At 36.8% G+C, this 18,373-nt stretch overlaps 2 protein-coding genes across 2 annotated transcripts; both read left to right on the plus strand.

Moving 5' to 3' along the window:
* Positions 1–923: 923 nt before the first annotated feature.
* Positions 924–2,701, plus strand: LOC133672677 (cytochrome P450 89A2-like). The gene has a single exon (XM_062093164.1). It carries the CDS (start codon positions 990–992, stop codon positions 2,517–2,519), a length of 1,530 nt encoding a protein of 509 aa, XP_061949148.1. The 5' UTR covers positions 924–989; the 3' UTR covers positions 2,520–2,701.
* Positions 2,702–15,023: 12,322 nt separating this feature from the next.
* Positions 15,024–16,913, plus strand: LOC133673482 (cytochrome P450 89A2-like). The gene has a single exon (XM_062094330.1). It carries the CDS (start codon positions 15,193–15,195, stop codon positions 16,729–16,731), a length of 1,539 nt encoding a protein of 512 aa, XP_061950314.1. The 5' UTR covers positions 15,024–15,192; the 3' UTR covers positions 16,732–16,913.
* The last annotated feature ends 1,460 nt before the right edge of the window (positions 16,914–18,373 follow it).

Here is an 18,373-nt window from a genome sequence, read left to right on the forward strand (position 1 = left end):
TCTGAAACTCTTAATTGAAAATTTCATGCGCAAATTAAAAAATGGTTGGACGTCACGTGGATGAAGATTACTATAACTTAGTTTGATTTACAAAATAATTTAAAATAAAATTATGAAACTCATCTTTCTTTTACTCGGAACATCTAGAAACATTTTAAAATATTGTTAAATCAATTTATTATGTTTTTTAATGTTTCGAAGGTAGAAAAAAATATCAATTTATAGCTTTTTTTACTATATAAAACTATTTGATACAAAAATTAATTATTTTAATGGCCGAAATCATTTCCAACAAAAACCTTATCTACATTGAATTTCAATAATTCATTCTTTCTCCACCATCGAAACAGAACTGAAAAAATAACATAAAATTTAATATCAAAATTCAATTTTTAAATATTAAAGGATACATTATCTAAAAGCTAAAAAAATAAAAAACTAAAATGAATTTTAAAAAAAATTTAAAGCCACCATCTATTTTACCTTCATTTTCACTTATATAAGTTTTTTATTTTTTAGTTTAACCCTTTCTTTTAAAAAAATATATAATTAAATACTAATTTAGGTTCAAAATAACTCAAATTTTACAAGATATAAATTCAAGGATCAAATTAAGGGCTTTTAAAAAATTCACTATTAAATTTCACATTGATATACGAGAGTATAAACAATAAAATAACCACGGTAAAACCAATATCTCTTTTATATAATAATAATATAACTTAATAACTCTCTGCCACGATTGAGGACGTAATCCAATACGTCGTACATAAAAACAAACAAGCTAGCTAGCGATGAATTCCACCCATTTTGAGTCTTTGCTGCTTTTGTCCAAAAAACATTAAAAAAATGTAGACGATGTATTCTTCTATCTACAAGAAACGAAAAAAGCATCCACAATTAGACTCAGTCAATTTGCAAGCCTATGTATATACACGCGCACTCTGAGTCCACTCCACTGCTAAACTCATCACTTCATTTTTTTCAGTATGGAAAGTTGGTTCCTTATTCTTGTCTCCATTTCCATCTCTCTCTTCTTGAAAATTATCTTCAACAATTTCTTAACCACTAAAAACCTACCTCCAGGTCCCCTATCCTTTCCTTTCATCGGCCACTTACTATGGCTCCGCATGTCCTCCTTCAAGGTAGAGCCAATCCTTCGATGCCTCCATGCCAAGTTTGGCCCAATGGTTACTCTCCGTATTGGCACTCGCCCTGCAATCTTCGTTGCAGATCGCACCCTTGCTCATGAGGCTTTAATACATGGCGGCGCAGTTTTTGCGGACCGCCCACCAGCTGTTGCTACGAAAAAAATTGTAACTAGCAATCAGCATAATATTAGTTCTTCCTCTTACGGTCCAACATGGCGACTTCTGCGGCGTAACCTCACAGCAGAAATCCTCCACCCATCGCGTGTGAAATCTTACACTCATGCACGCAACTGGGTTCTGCAAATCCTCCAGAATCGCTTCGAATCTCAAGCGAAAGCCGGTCGTCCTATTTGTGTAATGGAACATTTTCAATATGCCATGTTTTGTCTACTAGTCCTGATGTGTTTTGGAGAAAAGCTTGATGAAAATCAGATTAAAAAAATTATGGAAGTAATGATAGTGAATTTCGGTAGGTTCAACATACTCAATTTCTGGCCAGGAGTGACAAAGATCGTGTTGCGCAACCGTTGGAGGGAGCTGTTTCGCCTTCGAAGATGCCAAGAAAATGTTTTGATTCCATTGATAAGAGCAAGAAAGAAGGCCAAGGAAGAGAGGGTAAACAAAAGTAAAGAGGACAAGAAAAACTATGAATATGAGTATGTTTTGTGCTATGTTGACACCATACTGGCTTTGGAGCTTCCGGAAGAGAAAAGAAAGCTCAATGAAGAGGAAATGGTCAGCCTGTGCAGAGAGTTTCTTGACGCAGGAACAGATTCTACTTCAACAGCATTGCAATGGATCATGGCAAATCTAGTTAAGTACCCGCAAATCCAAGAGAAGTTATTCATGGAGATTAAAGGGGTTGTGCAAGAAGGTGAAGAGAATATAAAAGAAGAGGAGTTGCAAAAGATGCCTTATCTAAAAGCAATAATTCTAGAAGGGTTAAGGAGGCACCCGCCGGCCCATTTCGTGTTGCCACATGCGGTGACGGAAGATGTAGTGCTGGGTAAATATGTGGTACCAAAAGATGGAACTATAAATTTTATGGTGGCTGAGATGGGGTGGAATCCGAAGGTGTGGGAGGATCCTATGGCATTCAAGCCTGAAAGGTTTCTAAGTAGTGGAGGGGAAACATTTGATATAACAGGAAGCAGAGAGATAAAGATGATGCCATTTGGGGCTGGGAGGAGAATATGTCCTGCTTATGGTCTAGCAATGCTTCATTTGGAGTATTTTGTAGCTAATTTGAATTGGAGATTTGAGTGGAAAGCTGTGGATGGAGATGATGTTGATTTGTCTGAGAAAGAAGAATTCACAGTAGTGATGAAAAATCCATTACAGGCTCAAATATGCCCACGGCTGAAATAAATGATCAGGTTTATTATTATAAAATATAAGGTTGATTTTGTTTAGTTAGACGATAGCTCTTGATGTAAGTACTCTGCTAGCTTATCAAGTCGGATGCTCCTATGTTTGTGTGATATTTCTCCTATTGTTTAAATCTGATTCCATTATATCAATATTCTATAGGATGCTAATTACCACCATAATTATTTTTGTTTATGTTATTCTTTGTTTGTAAATGTTTATTCGTTTTTCCTCAGGGTTGCAGTAGCTAGGAAATTAATGGATCCCTCGTTTCGGGCAAACTTGAAGCATTTTTCTTGCTTTAACAGTAGAATTATGGGGTGCTATTCTAGGTCTATGTTATATAATAGAAAAGGATAATAATTATCATAAAATATTTTAAAAAAAATAAATGGCGTCTGTGTTTGTTTTTAATGATAAAAAGCATTTATTGTACTTATATGCATATAATTTATCTTAACTAGTGTGAGTTTATAGTAGAAGACTACTAAAACCCAAAATAATGATTCAAGACATGGGTTTTGCAGTAAACCTTAACCATAATTATTGAAATACGAGCATTGAACTTAAGATGATGATAATGTTAATTAAACTTTGATCTATTTTATTTAATGATATTAAAAAGAACTTGAAGGCCACCATTCACTCATAAAAAAAACAGGAAAGACATATGACTTGATGAAAAACAAGTAAACAAACGTCCAGACATTCAACATGAATTAAGATTTAATAAACAATAAATATAGCCATATAAATTATACTTACAAACCAAAGTCCAAAATAATATATACAAAACTTCTATTACACATTTATGTAGGAAAACTAACTTATCTTTTCTTCAGTATTATTCATCTTTAAATAGAGATTACAGAAAAATTACAAGCATGGGTAACGGTTACATAGCTAATATCATGGCTGTCTATTGTGCTATACATGGAAACATAATCACTGCCAGGAAATCACTAAACAAAGTAAGAAATAAAATAAGAAATAAAATAAAAAATAAAATAGAGATAAAGTCGTGGAGATAGAATCATGGTTGACAGAATGGTTGCACTACCAAAAATTCGTTAAATACCAACGGATTTACCGACAGAATATTTCTGTCGGTAATTTGAGGTCGAACTTACCGACGGATACTTTTTTGTTTGTAATTCAGTCGGTAACTACCAACGGACCATTTTCCGTCCGTAATTCAGTCGGTGACTACCGACTGAAATTTTTCGTCGGTAGTTACCGACTGAATTAAGGACGGAAAAGTTTCCGAAATAAAAAAAAAAAGGCGGGTCGCTGACGTGGAGGTTTTGGCGGGTTATTTTTTTCCGATAGATTCAAAACGACAGCCCGTGCAGTGCCCACACAGTGACGTGACCGGTTCATCGTTTAAATTGCCAACGGACTCACCGAGGGATTTGAAATGGCAGATCCATACGGTGATGTGTCTATATTTCCGTCAGAATCACCGACGTAATCATCGACAGAGTTTCTGTCGGTGAAACCGTCGAAAAAAGTTAATATATGTCAGCTCTGCCGACCCTCTCCTCCCCTATTTCTCCTTCTTCTTCCTAATCTCAACTCTCCCCATCTGCAATTAAACAACCAGCCCCCCCTCCCCCCCAAAAAAAAAATTCTTCCTCATATCAGCACAACAAGTTAAATTCTTGAAGTTTTGTGGTCACATCATCCGTGTTCTGATTTACCGACGGATTTTATCAATTTTTGTAAGTAATTCTATCTTTTTAAATTTTAATATTTAATTAAATTTCAATTTTATTGTTTTTTTAGTATATGTATATTGTTAGTAGATGTACATGTTTTATTGTTATTTCTCAAACAAACTTGTAGTATATGAATGTATAATTTTATACCTATTATGGTTTGTTTTAGATTTTGTAAGATTGTATTTGTTTGTAAATTGTTAAAACTTTATGGAACTACCGAATTACATGTGCTATTTTGAAATAATTAATAGCTTGCTTAATGGGTCCGTTTAAAGTTTTATCAAAGGTATTGCGGAGTGGTAATTTCTGTAAATTTATATATTTTAATTCGTATGGACGTTGATAAATGATAATGAATATTTAATATTTATGAGAAGTTGTGATTGGTTTGTTGGATAATCTCGAGGTAAAGTAATATTTTTGCAAGTTTATTTACCTAACTTAGTTAATTAATACATGATGTCATCATAATTTTATAGAGGTTCAATTTATGTCATGGATGATCGTCCATGGATGTATCGAGATTCACCCCAAGGATTGCGGAGGATGGATTATTGTAACGGGGTTCAGGGTTTTATTAATTTCGCAACATCTATTCCCAGAAACTTTACTAGAGGCGGTATTAGGTATCCATGCAGGAAGTGTGAAAATAAAAAGTATCTGCATCCAAATGTTGTAATGATGCATTTTCTACACAAAGGGTTTATGGAGAATTACCAGTGTTGGTATGCACATGGAGAAGTATTTGTTAACGAGAGTGAGAGGAGAATGGAAGAAACGATGGTTGGGTCTACTTCTAGTGCTAGCAACATGCATGAAGCGACAAATGACAACACTAATCCTTACAGAAATATGGTTATGGATGCAATGAGAATGAATCAAGGTAATGGCAATCAATGTCCAATCGTAGAAGAAGAACCTAATGCAGATGCAGCTAGGTTTTTTGATTTATTGAAAGATTCTGACGAACCATTATGGGATGGCTGCACGAACCACAGTAAATTATCGGCCGTAGCATAGGTGTTCACCATCAAGTCAGATCACGGGTTGAGTGAGGCCGGGTATGACAAGATTATTGAATGGGCAAGAAGCATTTTACTTGAAGGGAACAGGCTGAAAGAGAACTTCTATGCTGCGAAGTCCATGATGAAACCCCTCGGTTTAGGATACCAAAAAATTGACATGTGCCCTAACTTCTGCATGTTATACTACCTTGAAAATACTGAGATGACCGAGTGCATGACATGTGGGCATTCCCGTTACAAACCTAGAACTGGCAGGGGAAAGACTCTAGTGGCATATAAAAAACTTAGATACTTCCCGATCACACCTAAACTGCAGAGGTTATTCATGTCACCAAGGACTGCTGAGCACATGACATGGCACCAAGCACACCATGCGGTTGATAGAGTGATGGTTCATCCTTCTGACGGCGAAGCATGGAAACGCTTTAACAGTGTTCATCCTCACTTTTCAGCTGAATCAAGGAATGTGCGTCTTGGGTTGTGTACAGACGGATTCAACCCATTTGGGTAATTTGCTGCTCCTTATTCTTGTTGGCCGGTCATACTCAAAGTTTATAACTTGCCACCGGGAATGTGTATGAGGCCGGAGTTCATGTTTTTATCTACTGTCATACCCAGTCCAAGAAGCCCGGGGCGGAATATAGATGTTTGTCTTCGACCGTTGATTGATGAGTTGGCGCAGTTGTGGTCCTCCGGAGCTCTGACTTATGATATATCGAGGAAACAAAATTTCCTTATGAGGGCGGCATTGATGTGGACTATCAATGATTTTCCAGCTTATGGAATGCTTTCTAGTTGGAGCACGCATGGGAAACTCATTTAGAAAGGATCGATCAAGAGTGGATTGGTTGTCCGTTTTAAAAACGAAACCTCGGGGTCGTGTCGAGGTTGTTCAGGATGAGAATGAAGACACAGGTGTGCGAGATGAAGTCTTTCAAGTTAGTGAGGTGGTTGAACCATATCGAGTTGCTCCTTCTATTGAATTGGAAGAAAATTCAAATTTTCGTGTTTTCGATGATAGTCTTGTTGATGTTGACGCAGAGGATTTGAATTTTGTTTTGAGCTCTAGCGGACAAGCAAATATCGATGAAGAAGATGATATTCATATTGAAGATTGCGATGAAGGTGATGACAATTCAATTGATGACGAAGAAGAAGAAAATTCTGACTAACTACCAAAATGAAGCCCTATGTAAAACCCTTTTTTTCATGTAATTTAGATTATGGATGATATATTTTGAAACACAAAATATTTATTACTTGATATAATTAGTTGAAATGCCACAATTACGAAATAATTACTTAAAATAATTATTGATCATGGATGATATATTTTGTAACACGAAATAATTACTTGAAATGCCACCACATCATCGACGGCAACACCGACGGACTTAAGTCCGTCGGCATTTCACAGAGAGTTCGAAAATAATTACTTGAAATGCCACCACATCACCGACTGCAACACCGACGCACTTAAGTCCGTCGGCATTTCACAGAGAGTTCGAAAATAATTACTTGAAATGCCACCACATCACTGACGGCCTTAAGTCCGTCAGCATTTCAAAGAGAGTTTGAAAATAATTATTTGAAATGCCACCACATCACCGACAGCAACACCGAAGGTCTTAAGTCCGTTGGAATTTCACAGAGAGTTCAAAAATAATTACTTGAAATGCCACCACATCACCGACAACTACACCGATGCATTTATATCCGTCGGTACATTGTCGGAAGGTCAATTTTACCGACAAACTTCTCGACAGACCGCGCGAATTTCAAAGGGTTGTGCATTAAATGCACCTCTGACCGCGTCATCTTGCCGACGGAATTACCGACGGACCACGAAAAATATGGAGGGTCATTAAAAATTTTGGTGTGAAATTCAAAATTTTGGTGTGAAAAATATAAGTTCAAGTGACCGCCCGTTTAGTTTATTTTTTCTTCTCCTTCGTTTTTCACCTTAAGATTTTGATTTTTTTCCTCTCCATTCTTCAAAGCTTTCACCTCCAATCTCTAGCAAGTTTTCTTCATCATCTTCATCAGTTTAAAAGGTTAGTGTTTCCTCTATTTCATTTTACTTTAATGGTTTTTTTTTGCTATTTTTTTTGTTATTTTTTTTGTTTTGGTGTATTTTTTGTAATGTAGATAAAGTCTATAGTTTTTTTTTGCATAATTCATTGCTAAAGTCTATAGTTTTTTTTTTGAAATTATTGAATATTTTTTATTGTTGTATTGGCATAATTATCATTAGTTAATTTGTTGAATATTTATTGTTAATGTTGAATTTACCATAGAATTAGTAATTGAATATGTTGGAATAATTATTAATTTTACTTTATTATTGCATGATTTGTGTTTAATTTTTTCCATTTATTTTGATTGTTATTCTAGAGTTTTTTTTTTAATTTATTGTTTTGTTGTATTGGCATAATTATTGAATAATTTGTTGAATTGTAATTCTTAATGTTGAATTTACCTTAGAATTAGTAATTGAATATGTTGGAATAATTATTAGTTTTACTCTATTATTGCATGCTTTGTGTTTAATTTTTTCCATTTATTTTGATTGTTATTCTAGAGTTTTTTTTAATTTATTGTTTTGTTGTATTGGCATAATTATTGAATAATTACTTGAATTGTAATTCTTAATGTTGAATTTACCTTAGGATTAGTAATTGAATATGTTGGAATAATTAGTATAGATTGGGTAAATTGGTTGTAGCTATTGTTAATATGTGCAGGTTTGTGGATTTGGGTAGTATCCGGTATAGGGGAGGCGTTGTCGAATTTTTTTTTTTACATTTGAATTTAATTATATAATTATTTGTATCAAATTGTGTAGATGCGTAGAACGAAAACCAGAGCTAGTCGCTCAAGTGCGGTTGCAGCTAGTTCGTCTAGCAGCGAGGATGATATTTCCTTAGGTGCCGCTCAAGAAGAGGCACCTACACCACCTGCGTCGTCAACCGATGCTGCCTCTTCCAGCGGTACTTCACAGCGCAGAGGCGGCGTGCCTTCGCAGCGAAATCAATTTACCCGCAAGTACGAGGCACAGTGGAAGGACGACCTTTCAATGTAAGTTTGTTAAGGTTTTAGTTTTTTTATGCAGTAATCGCTATTGAATTTATTTCATTTATTTTCAGGTTCACAAACATTGAAGTCGCCCGAGTAATATCATCGGCGTTTAAATCATCGATGGAGATTTCATTGTTTCAATGGAGTCAGATATCCAAGCATCCTGAATGGATGCCTCAAATCAATGCATGGTTTGGCAGATTTCAGGTTGGTGTTAATTTATAATTTTCAGCTTATTTCTAATAAATTATTAATATAATTGTAAATAAATTAGTATTTTTATTTAAACTTGTTTATTTATACACATCACAAATTCTGCTGGGACAGTGAGCATAACACTGTTGTGAGGAGGGTATGGAAAAATCACGCGGCAACTAGGTAAGATCGAAAACAATACAGGATTTTTTTTAGACAAAAATTTATGTTTCGAAATGTAATTTTTGGTTGTGTGAAGTAGGTTGCGTGATTTTTGGTATGAAGCACAAAGAAAGGCAAAAAAAACCGCGAGGGATAGGGGTTTCCAAGGCTAGAACGATGTTGCAGTTTGGAGGGATTTCAAACCGATATACATCCTGGAAGATATATGGCCGCACTATCATGAGCACGTGACGTCTGAGCGGTTCACACGACACTCACAGTCAGGTGCTGGCAACCAGAATCGGCCAATTCATGGCGGGGTGACAACGCACACTAGCGGCTCCGTTCCGTTTGCTGCACATGCGAAAGGGATGGTAAGATTAATTTAAATGAAATATATCGTTAAATTCAGTTGTTTTTAATATATCTTTTTTCATTATAGGCTGCGTCTCTTGGACGTGAGCCGAGCCCGATGGAGCTATTTGTGGAGACGCACGTGCGGTCAAGGCCGTCAGAAAGGGGTGCAACAGTTCGTTGATAACCGTGCTCAGCATTTCGTGGTATGTTTGTTCAACCATTTTATTTTGTAAGTTATTATGTTTATTTTATTGAATATAATGATTATTTTTATTATTATTTTCAGGAGACCTATAATAATCGGTTGAGGGAGAGATACAAGGACGATACTTTGACCCATCTGGAATTCGATCCGGATTTGTAGATGGAGGTTGGCTCGTTAGGTGGACCCGATAAAAATCGGGTTTACGGGCTCTCCAACACTACAGCCGACAACTTGCGGTCGACCCGTAGTGTTTCAACCGTTGGGAGCTCCCAATCAATATCGAGCTCTCAATCTAAGGAGTTCGTGGCCTTGCAACAACACACGACTCAGCTCACCAAGAAATACGATAACCTAAAAGTGGAGTACGCACAACTCAAAGCGTCTCATGCACAACAAAGAGCGAAAAAACAAAGAGCGGAGTTTGAGCAACTCAAAGAGTCTCAAGCACAACAAAAAGCGGAGTATGAAGCGGCTCATGAACAACAAAAAGCGGCTTATGAACAGCTTCGCAAAATGATTATGAACATGGCAAATAGTGGAACATGTGCGCCTAATCTTTTTTTGCCGTATAACCACCAGCCTCCTCCAGGATCTCCTCCTCCTCCTCCAGCTCCACCTTTATATTAATTTGTAATCAACGTTATTTACCTTTAAAACTCCATTTAATATTTTTCTTGAAACATATTCAGTTTGTAATGAATATTATTTAACTTTGTTTTTTTTTTATGTTTAATATAAATTTTATTTGCATAATTGGTTTGTATTACAATTAATTTATATAGTTTTATATTATATATCCTAAATAATTTTTTAAAAACAAATTAAGAAAAAAAACAATTACCAAGGATTTTCCCGACGGATGAATTCGGTCGGTATTTTAAACACTCACCGACAGACTTACCGACAGAATTAATCCGTCGGAATTTAACAGTAGCTTCCACCAGTACCGACGAATTTACAGACGGACAAATTCGGTCGGTATTTCATACACTCACCGACGTAGTTCCCGATGGATAGTGTTCGTCAGTAAATTACAATATCACCGACGAAATAAAAATCCGTCGGTATATTTCAAGCGGGAATCTTTTTTTTTAGCGCGCAAATTCCGTCTGTAAAACCATCGGCAAATGGTTTTTTTGTTGTTCCGATGGATATAGCGACGGAAGGGGGAATCACCGACGAAGGTAAAGCCGACAAACGTAATCCGTCGGTGATGACGTCGGTAAAAAAATCACCGACGAACTTCTAATCACACTCCGACGGAATTGTGTCGTCGGTAAAACTATGAAATCTTGTAGTGTTGACAGATACACTCTGTATCTCTTCATCCCCCCTCAAGCTCAAGGCAGTACTGGACGAATGAAGAGCTTGGTTCTATTTGGTAGAAATTTGGCAGCGCATAAGGGTTCTGTAAAGATATCTGTGATTTGAGCTGGACTAGAGATATGTTGCAGAGAAAGAATACCATGAGCAACTTGTTCCCGAATAAAATGAACATCAATCTCAATATGTTTCATGCGATGATGGAAAACAGGATTTTTAGCCATGTTGATAGCACTGAGGTTGTCACAATATAATGTGGGAGCATGAAGTAAATAGTCGATGCTTTTTAGAAGATGTATAAACCATATAAGTTCAGCAGTGGTGGATGCTAAAGCACGATATTCAGCCTTCGCTGTGGAACGAGACATTGTAGCTTGCTTTTTAGCTCCCCAGGACAGCAAGTTATCGCCTATATAGATAGTAAAACCAGTCGTAGAACAACGATCATCCCTAGAGCCGGCCTAATCCGCATCACAGAAACCACAAAATGCAATGTGAGGAGTTTTTACAAAGTTAAGACCAATATTAAGAGTACGTTTGAGGTACCGAAATACACGCTTAACAGCAATGAGATGAGAGTCACGGGGATGTTGCATGAACTGACAAACGTTATGGACTGCATAGGAGATATCGGGGCATGTCAAGGTGAGATATTGAAGCGATCCAACAAGGCGCCTATAATAGGTTGAATCAAATAAAAGAGTGCCCTCATCAATAGTCAACGACGTACCAAAAACCATAGGAGTGGAGACTAGTTTTGCACCAGCCAGTCCAAACTTCTGAAGCAGAGAAAGAAGATAGCGAGTCTGAGTAATAGTGATGGTCGACTCATTGCATGTGATTTGGAGTCCTAAAAAGAAATGAGCATCTCCAAGATCTTTCATGTGAAAGGTAGCAGATAGATGAGAAATAAAGCTCCTGATTCTGGAAGGAGAACTCCTGGTTATAAGAATGTCATCAACATAATTTAAGAGAATAATTATAGCTGAACCTTGATGATGAGAAAACAAGGATTGATTATAGGGACACCGATGAAAACCCATTTGCTGAATATAAGCACTAAACTTCATGTACCACCCTCTTGGAGCCTGTTTTAAACCGTAAAAAGCTTTATGCAGGTGGCAAACATGATGAGGATGAGATGAGTCTTCAAAACCAGGTGGCTGAGATAAATAGAGCCGCTCTTATAGATCACCATAGAGGAAAGCATTACTGACATTAAGTTGTTTAATTGACCAGCCGTGAGACAAACTAAGTGTGAGAATTAATCTGATGGTACCATGTTTAACCACTGGACTAAAGGTTTCATCATAATCCAAGCCAAGGAGTTGTGTGAAGCCACAGGCTACTAGTCGGGCTTTATAGCGTTCAATTAAGCCATCAGATCGTGTTTTCATTTTAAACACCCATTTGCTGCTGACTAGGTTCATGTCTGGTCGTCGAGGCACCAAAGTCCACGTGTTGTTGCTGGCAAGAGCAGTAATTTCAGTCTGCATGGCTTGCTGCCATTTTGGATCAGTGAGAGCTTGCTTATACATCTGAGGCTCTTGTGGGCGATTTTCAAAATCAGCTAGAAAGCATGGAGGTATTGGATATTTGGAAGAAAAGAAAGTTTTAGGCTTTAATGAACCTGTTTGAGCTCGTGTCATCATAGAATGACGATGACGTGGAGCAGTATGTGAGATGATCTCAGTTGGTAGATAAGACAATTCTAGTGCATCCTCAATGACAGTGTTAGGAGGAGGCTCCTGGCATGGAGTGGATTGCGGCATTAATGTAGAGTGTTGAACAAGAGGAGATGAAGAGTGCTCATGGCCTACAGGATTAACAACTGCAGGTAAGGAATTCGTTGGTATAGATTGCACAACAGCAATTTGAAGAGACCTGGGAAAAGCACGAACTTTGAAAGCATGAAAGTCAGATTTAGTGCACCCTTGTGTAGACCTGAAGGGAAAGGTTAATTCATCAAATTTTACATGCCGAGAAATATATATATGCGACCTGTTTGCATGTTTAAACATTGATATCCTTTGTGATGTGTAGAGTAGCCTAAGAACACACAGCGGGCAGATTTGGAGTCCAATTTTGATCATCTAAAAGGAGTAAGTAATGGATAACATGCACACCCGAAGACTCGTAGAAGAGTATAGGATGGTGGCGATCCAAAAACAAGCTCATAAGAGGACTTATTTCCAAGAGTAGAAGTTGGAAGCTGATTCCAGAATCATGGATGGATGGATGCATGAGCCATTAATATTAAACCAGTGTCCATAATATGTTGATGCCGATGTTCGGCCAATCCATTTTGCTCCAATGTATCGGGACATGATAATCTGTGAATAATAACATTGGATACAAAAAAATCTTGTAAACTTTGGTTTACAAATTCTCCTCCGCCATCACTTTGAATTATTTGTACAATAATATTGAATTGGTTAGCCATTTGCTGTAGAAATGCTAGAAATATAGTAATAGCATCAGATTTACGAGTCATAGGAAAGTGCCATATGTATCAAAAGTATTCATCAATAATGATTAAATAAAATCGAAACCCATCATAGGATGGGATTGAGGCAAGCCCTCACACATTGGTATGAAGAGTGTGTAAAAAGGTAGTAGCATATATCTTTCGAGAGCAAAATGGTAACTTTGTTGATTTACCCAAAATACAACTTTCACAAAAGCCAACAATGTTATTCAAAGATGATAAACATAAAAGCTGAAGAATTCAAGATTAAGTATGTCCTAGCCAAGCATGCCACAAGCTGCTAGATACTTTTGTTAATAACAGGCCAACTGGAGAGTTTGTATGTTGTCGTAGTTGGAATGGATACAAGCCATCAACCATGTAGCCCTTAAGTAGCACTTGTTTCGTCCTCATGTCCTTAAGAAGAAAGCCTCAAGAATAAAATATGAAATAACAGTTATGCTCCTTTGTAAGTTGAGAGACAGATAACAATTTCTTTTTAATGTCAGGGACAACAAGAACATTATTGAGTTTGATATCAGTAGTGGGCAGTGACTTGTCCAATACCAGATATTTGTAATCCATTTCCATTTCCAACCATAACAGAATTATTGCCAAGATAAGAATGAATACCTTGCACCTCACTTTTATCAGCTGTCATATGATTATTTGCTCATGTATTGGGGTACCAAGTTTCTTTTGTAAGATCTGCAACCTAGAGTGCAGCGAAAGCTTTGAATTGTTCTGCTTCCTCATCAGAGGCAAAACATCCATCGGCTTTATGATTTGGACCTCCACATCTGAAACAGGTTATGCCTCCACGTCCGCGACCAGCGCTGCGTCCACCACAATTTGTAAATGTTTGAGTACGAGTTCCAGAATTACCTTTAGTGGAGCGTGAAAAACGAGCATATTTCTGGTGCAATTGAGAAGTAGTCTAGTTGTGTGCAATATTATGACCACGAGAACCATAAGTTCCACAAAACTTTGTACTGGTTCTGCCACGGTTTGTGAAAATGCAACATTATGAGGAGTCACCCATGTTGCTTGAAGACGTATTTCAAAATCACGTAGTTTGTCGATGACCCTTTCAAGAGATGGAAAAACATCTCTAGCATTTAAGGTTGCCACTATAGGATCAAACTCAGATCCTAAGCCTCGAATGATACATATGATGAACTCATCGTCATCCATTGGTTTACCTGCACCTCGCAGGGACAAGGCTAGAGATTTGGCCTTGTGCAGGTAATCTTCTAAAGAAGAACTATCTTTGTTGAGCGACTGCAACTCGCCTTTCATCTGTTGAAGACGATCCCGAGTATGACTACCATAAAAAGTCTGCAAAACATGCCAAGCATCATGAGAGGTTAACTACTCATGACTTGGGACAGGGGACCATCGGACAAGGAGCTATTAACCACCCAAGGATCAATTGATCAGTACGCAGCCACATAGTTGTTGCTGGATTGGTTCGAGACACACCATCTTCACCAACAATGGTTTGTGATAGGCACAAAACCTGATTTTGCACATACTTGAGAAGACCATTGCCACGCAGAATGGGAATGACTTGGGCTTTCCACATAAGATAATTAGTAGAAGCTAGCTTAATAGAAATATCAGGCAAATGAGGAACAGAAGGTGAGAATTCAGAAGAATGAAAATTTGACACCGGTGGGATCGAAGAGGTAAAAGACTCCATTGTTAGTGATACCTCTGGAAGCTCTGATACCATGTAGAAAAACTAACTTATCTTTCCTTCAATATTATTCATCTTTAAATAGAGATTAGAGAAAGATTACAAGCATGGCTAACGGTTACATAGCTAATATCATGGTTTTCTATTGGGCTATACATATAATAATAATATAACTTAACAACTCTCTGCCACGATTGAGGACGTAATACAATACGTGGTACATAAAAACAAACAAGCTAGCTAGCGATGAATTCCACCCATTTTGAGTCTTTGCTGCTTTTGTCCAAAAAACATTAAAAAAAAGTTGACGATGTATTCTTCTATCTACAAGAAACGAAAAAAGCATCCACAATTAGACTCAGTCAATTTGCAAGCCTATGTATATACACGCGCACTCTGAGTCCATTCCACTGCTAAACTCATCACTTCATTTTTTTCAGTATGGAAAGTTGGTTCCTTATTCTTGTCTCCATTTCTATCTCTCTCTTCTTGAAAATTATCTTCAACAATTTCTTAACCACTAAAAACCTACCTCCAGGTCCCCTATCCTTTCCTTTCATCGGCCACTTACTATGGCTCCGCATGTCCGCCTTCAAGATGGAGCCAATCCTTCGATCCCTCCATGCCAAGTTTGGCCCAATGGTTACCCTCCGTATTGGCAGTCGCCCTGCTATCTTCGTTGCAGATCGCACCCTTGCTCATGAGGCTTTAATACATGGCGGCGCAGTTTTTGCGGACCGCCCACCAGCTGTTGCTACGAGAAAATTTGTAACTAGTAATCAGCATAATATTAGTTCTTCCTTTTACGGTCCAACATGGCGACTTCTGCGGCGTAACCTCACAGCAGAAATCCTCCACCCATCGCGTGTGAAATCTTACACTCATGCACGCAACTGGGTTCTGCAGATCCTCCAGAATCGCTTCGAATCTCAAGCGAAAGCCGGTCGTCCTATTTGTGTAATGGAACATTTTCAATATGCCATGTTTTGTCTACTAGTACTGATGTGTTTTGGAGACAAGCTTGATGAAAATCAGATTAAAAAAATTATGGAAGTTCAGCGACAAATGATTGTGAATTTCGGTAGGTTCAACATACTCAATTTCTGGCCAGGAGTGACAAAGATCGTGTTGCGCAACCGTTGGAGGGAGCTGTTTTGCCTTCGAAAATGCCAAGAAGATGTTTTGATTCCATTGATAAGAGCAAGAAAGAAGGCCAAGGAAGACAGGGTAAACAAAAGTAAAGAGGACAAGGAAGATTATGAAGATGAGTATGTTTTGTGCTATGTTGACACCATACTGGCTTTGGAGCTTCCGGAAGAGAAAAGAAAGCTCAATGAAGAGGAAATGGTCAGCCTGTGCTCAGAGTTTCTTAACGGAGGAACAGATACTACTTCAACAGCGTTGCAATGGATCATGGCAAATCTAGTTAAGTACCCGCAAAACCAAGAGAAGCTATTCATGGAGATTAAAGGGGTTGTGCAAGATGGTGAAGAGAATATAAAAGAAGAGGAATTGCATAAGATGCCATATCTAAAAGCAATAATTCTAGAAGGGTTAAGGAGGCACCCGCCAGGCCATTTCGTGTTGCCACATGCGGTGACTGAAGATGTAGTGCTGGGTAAATATGTGGTACCAAAAGATGGAACTATAAATTTTATGGTGGCTGAGATGGGGTGGAATCCGAAGGTGTGGGAGGATCCTATGGCATTCAAGCCTGAAAGGTTTCTAAATAGTGGAGGGGAAACATTTGATATAACAGGAAGCAGAGAGATAAAGATGATGCCATTTGGGGCTGGGAGGAGAATATGTCCTGCTTATGGTCTAGCAATGCTTCATTTGGAGTATTTTGTAGCTAATTTGATTTGGAGATTTGAGTGGAGAGCTGTGGATGGAGATGATGTTGATTTGTCTGAGAAAGAAGAATTCACAGTAGTGATGAAAAATCCATTACAGGCTCAAATATGCCCACGGCTGAAATAAATGATCAGGTTTATTATTATAAAATATAAGGTTGATTTTGTTTAGTTGGACGATAGCTCTTGATGTAAGTACTCTGCTAGCTTATCAAGTCGGATGCTCCTATGTTTGTGTGATATTTCTCCTATTGTTTAAATCTGATTCCATTATATCAATATTCTATAGGATGCTAATTACCACCATAATTATTTTTGTTTATGTTATTCTTTGTTTGTAAATGTTTATAATAGAAAAAGATAATAATTACCATAAAATATTTTAAAAAAAAAACAAGTTGCTTCTGTGTTTGTTTTTAATTATAAAAGGCATCTATTGTACTTATATGCATATAATTTATCTAAACTAGTGTGTGTTTACAGTAGAAGGCTACTAAAACCCAAAAATTCATCAACGTCAAAATCGAAAGTAATTTATCTCTCTATAGTGGCTTGTGCTGCAAACTGAAATGCGTTGTTTTGTTCTTGACTGCCAAGAGAACTGCTTGTCGTGAACGTCACGCTCCTGTTACAATCTACTAGTCAATTCATCTGGATAGAAAATAAGTCTATATTGATGACTTGTGAGGTTAGAATAAAATTTATCAGTGTTTCACTGTTGCGAGGAATAATATTCATTATTAGTAAATTTATTGACGATTGCACTATCCTGCAGTATAGCACGGGTACCGTAGATTATTAGTGTTTTCACCATGGACTATGTGTAGTCTACAGGACCCAAGCGCCAGGCTAGAGAGGCGCTAGGCATACCTCTGTGCACATGTGGCGCTTGGGCTCCTGTCTCTGGGTTGGGCACTCATCAGTGCACACATGGCGCTTGTGTTGCGTTAGGTGAGCCATGATTGCGCCCCTTTGGAGACAAGTGGCGCTTGGATCATGGCTCCGAACTCAAGAGGAATGGGTCGAGCGTCATGACCCATGAGCAATGGGTCTAGTGTAAGGACCCAATTCTACTGGGTCCTTCATCAAGACTTCATGTTCATGGGTCCTAAGATTCCAAGTATTAGTATTTATTTTAGAAATATTATTATTTTTATTATAATTAATAAAATAATTAATAAATTTGAAAAAAAATATTATTATTTATATTATAAATTTTTATGATATTTTTTGTAAAAATAAAAGTGAGCCTGCAGTGTGGTATTATTAAAAATATTCAATAATTCTAACTATTAATATAAAAATATTATAATTTTCGTTGTCAATATTATTATTTTTCTTAGAATACAAAGTATTCTTCTCAAAGATATTATTGTTGTTGTTATAATATTATTATTTTTATAATAATTCAAAGTTTTAATATAAAAAAATATTATTATTTGTGGTCTAAATATTCTTGGAATTAAAAATAGTATTATTTGTGTTATAAATATTATTATTTTTACTATAATCAAAAGTATTAATATAAAAAATATTATTTTTTGTGTTATAAATATTATTATTTTTATAATAATCAATATTATTAATAAAATAATTACTAAATTAGAAAACATTTATTATTAATATTGAAAACAACCAAAGATTTTATTTGATAGGTAAAATTAAAAATTACTATTAGTATTATTATTATCATTATTAATAAATTTTAAGAAATTGTTATTATTATTGAAGAAAAACCATGTGGGGACACGTGGCGCTTGGGCTCCTAC

This window comes from Populus nigra, chromosome 14, assembly GCF_951802175.1.
Source record: "Populus nigra chromosome 14, ddPopNigr1.1, whole genome shotgun sequence".
Taxonomy (NCBI): domain Eukaryota; kingdom Viridiplantae; phylum Streptophyta; class Magnoliopsida; order Malpighiales; family Salicaceae; genus Populus; species Populus nigra.

Excerpts from the sequence above, each read along its gene's own strand:
- LOC133672677 (XM_062093164.1), top strand. The coding sequence starts at position 990 with ATGGAAAGTTGGTTCCTTATTCTTGTCTCCATTTCCATCTCTCTCTTC.
- LOC133673482 (XM_062094330.1), top strand. The coding sequence starts at position 15,193 with ATGGAAAGTTGGTTCCTTATTCTTGTCTCCATTTCTATCTCTCTCTTC.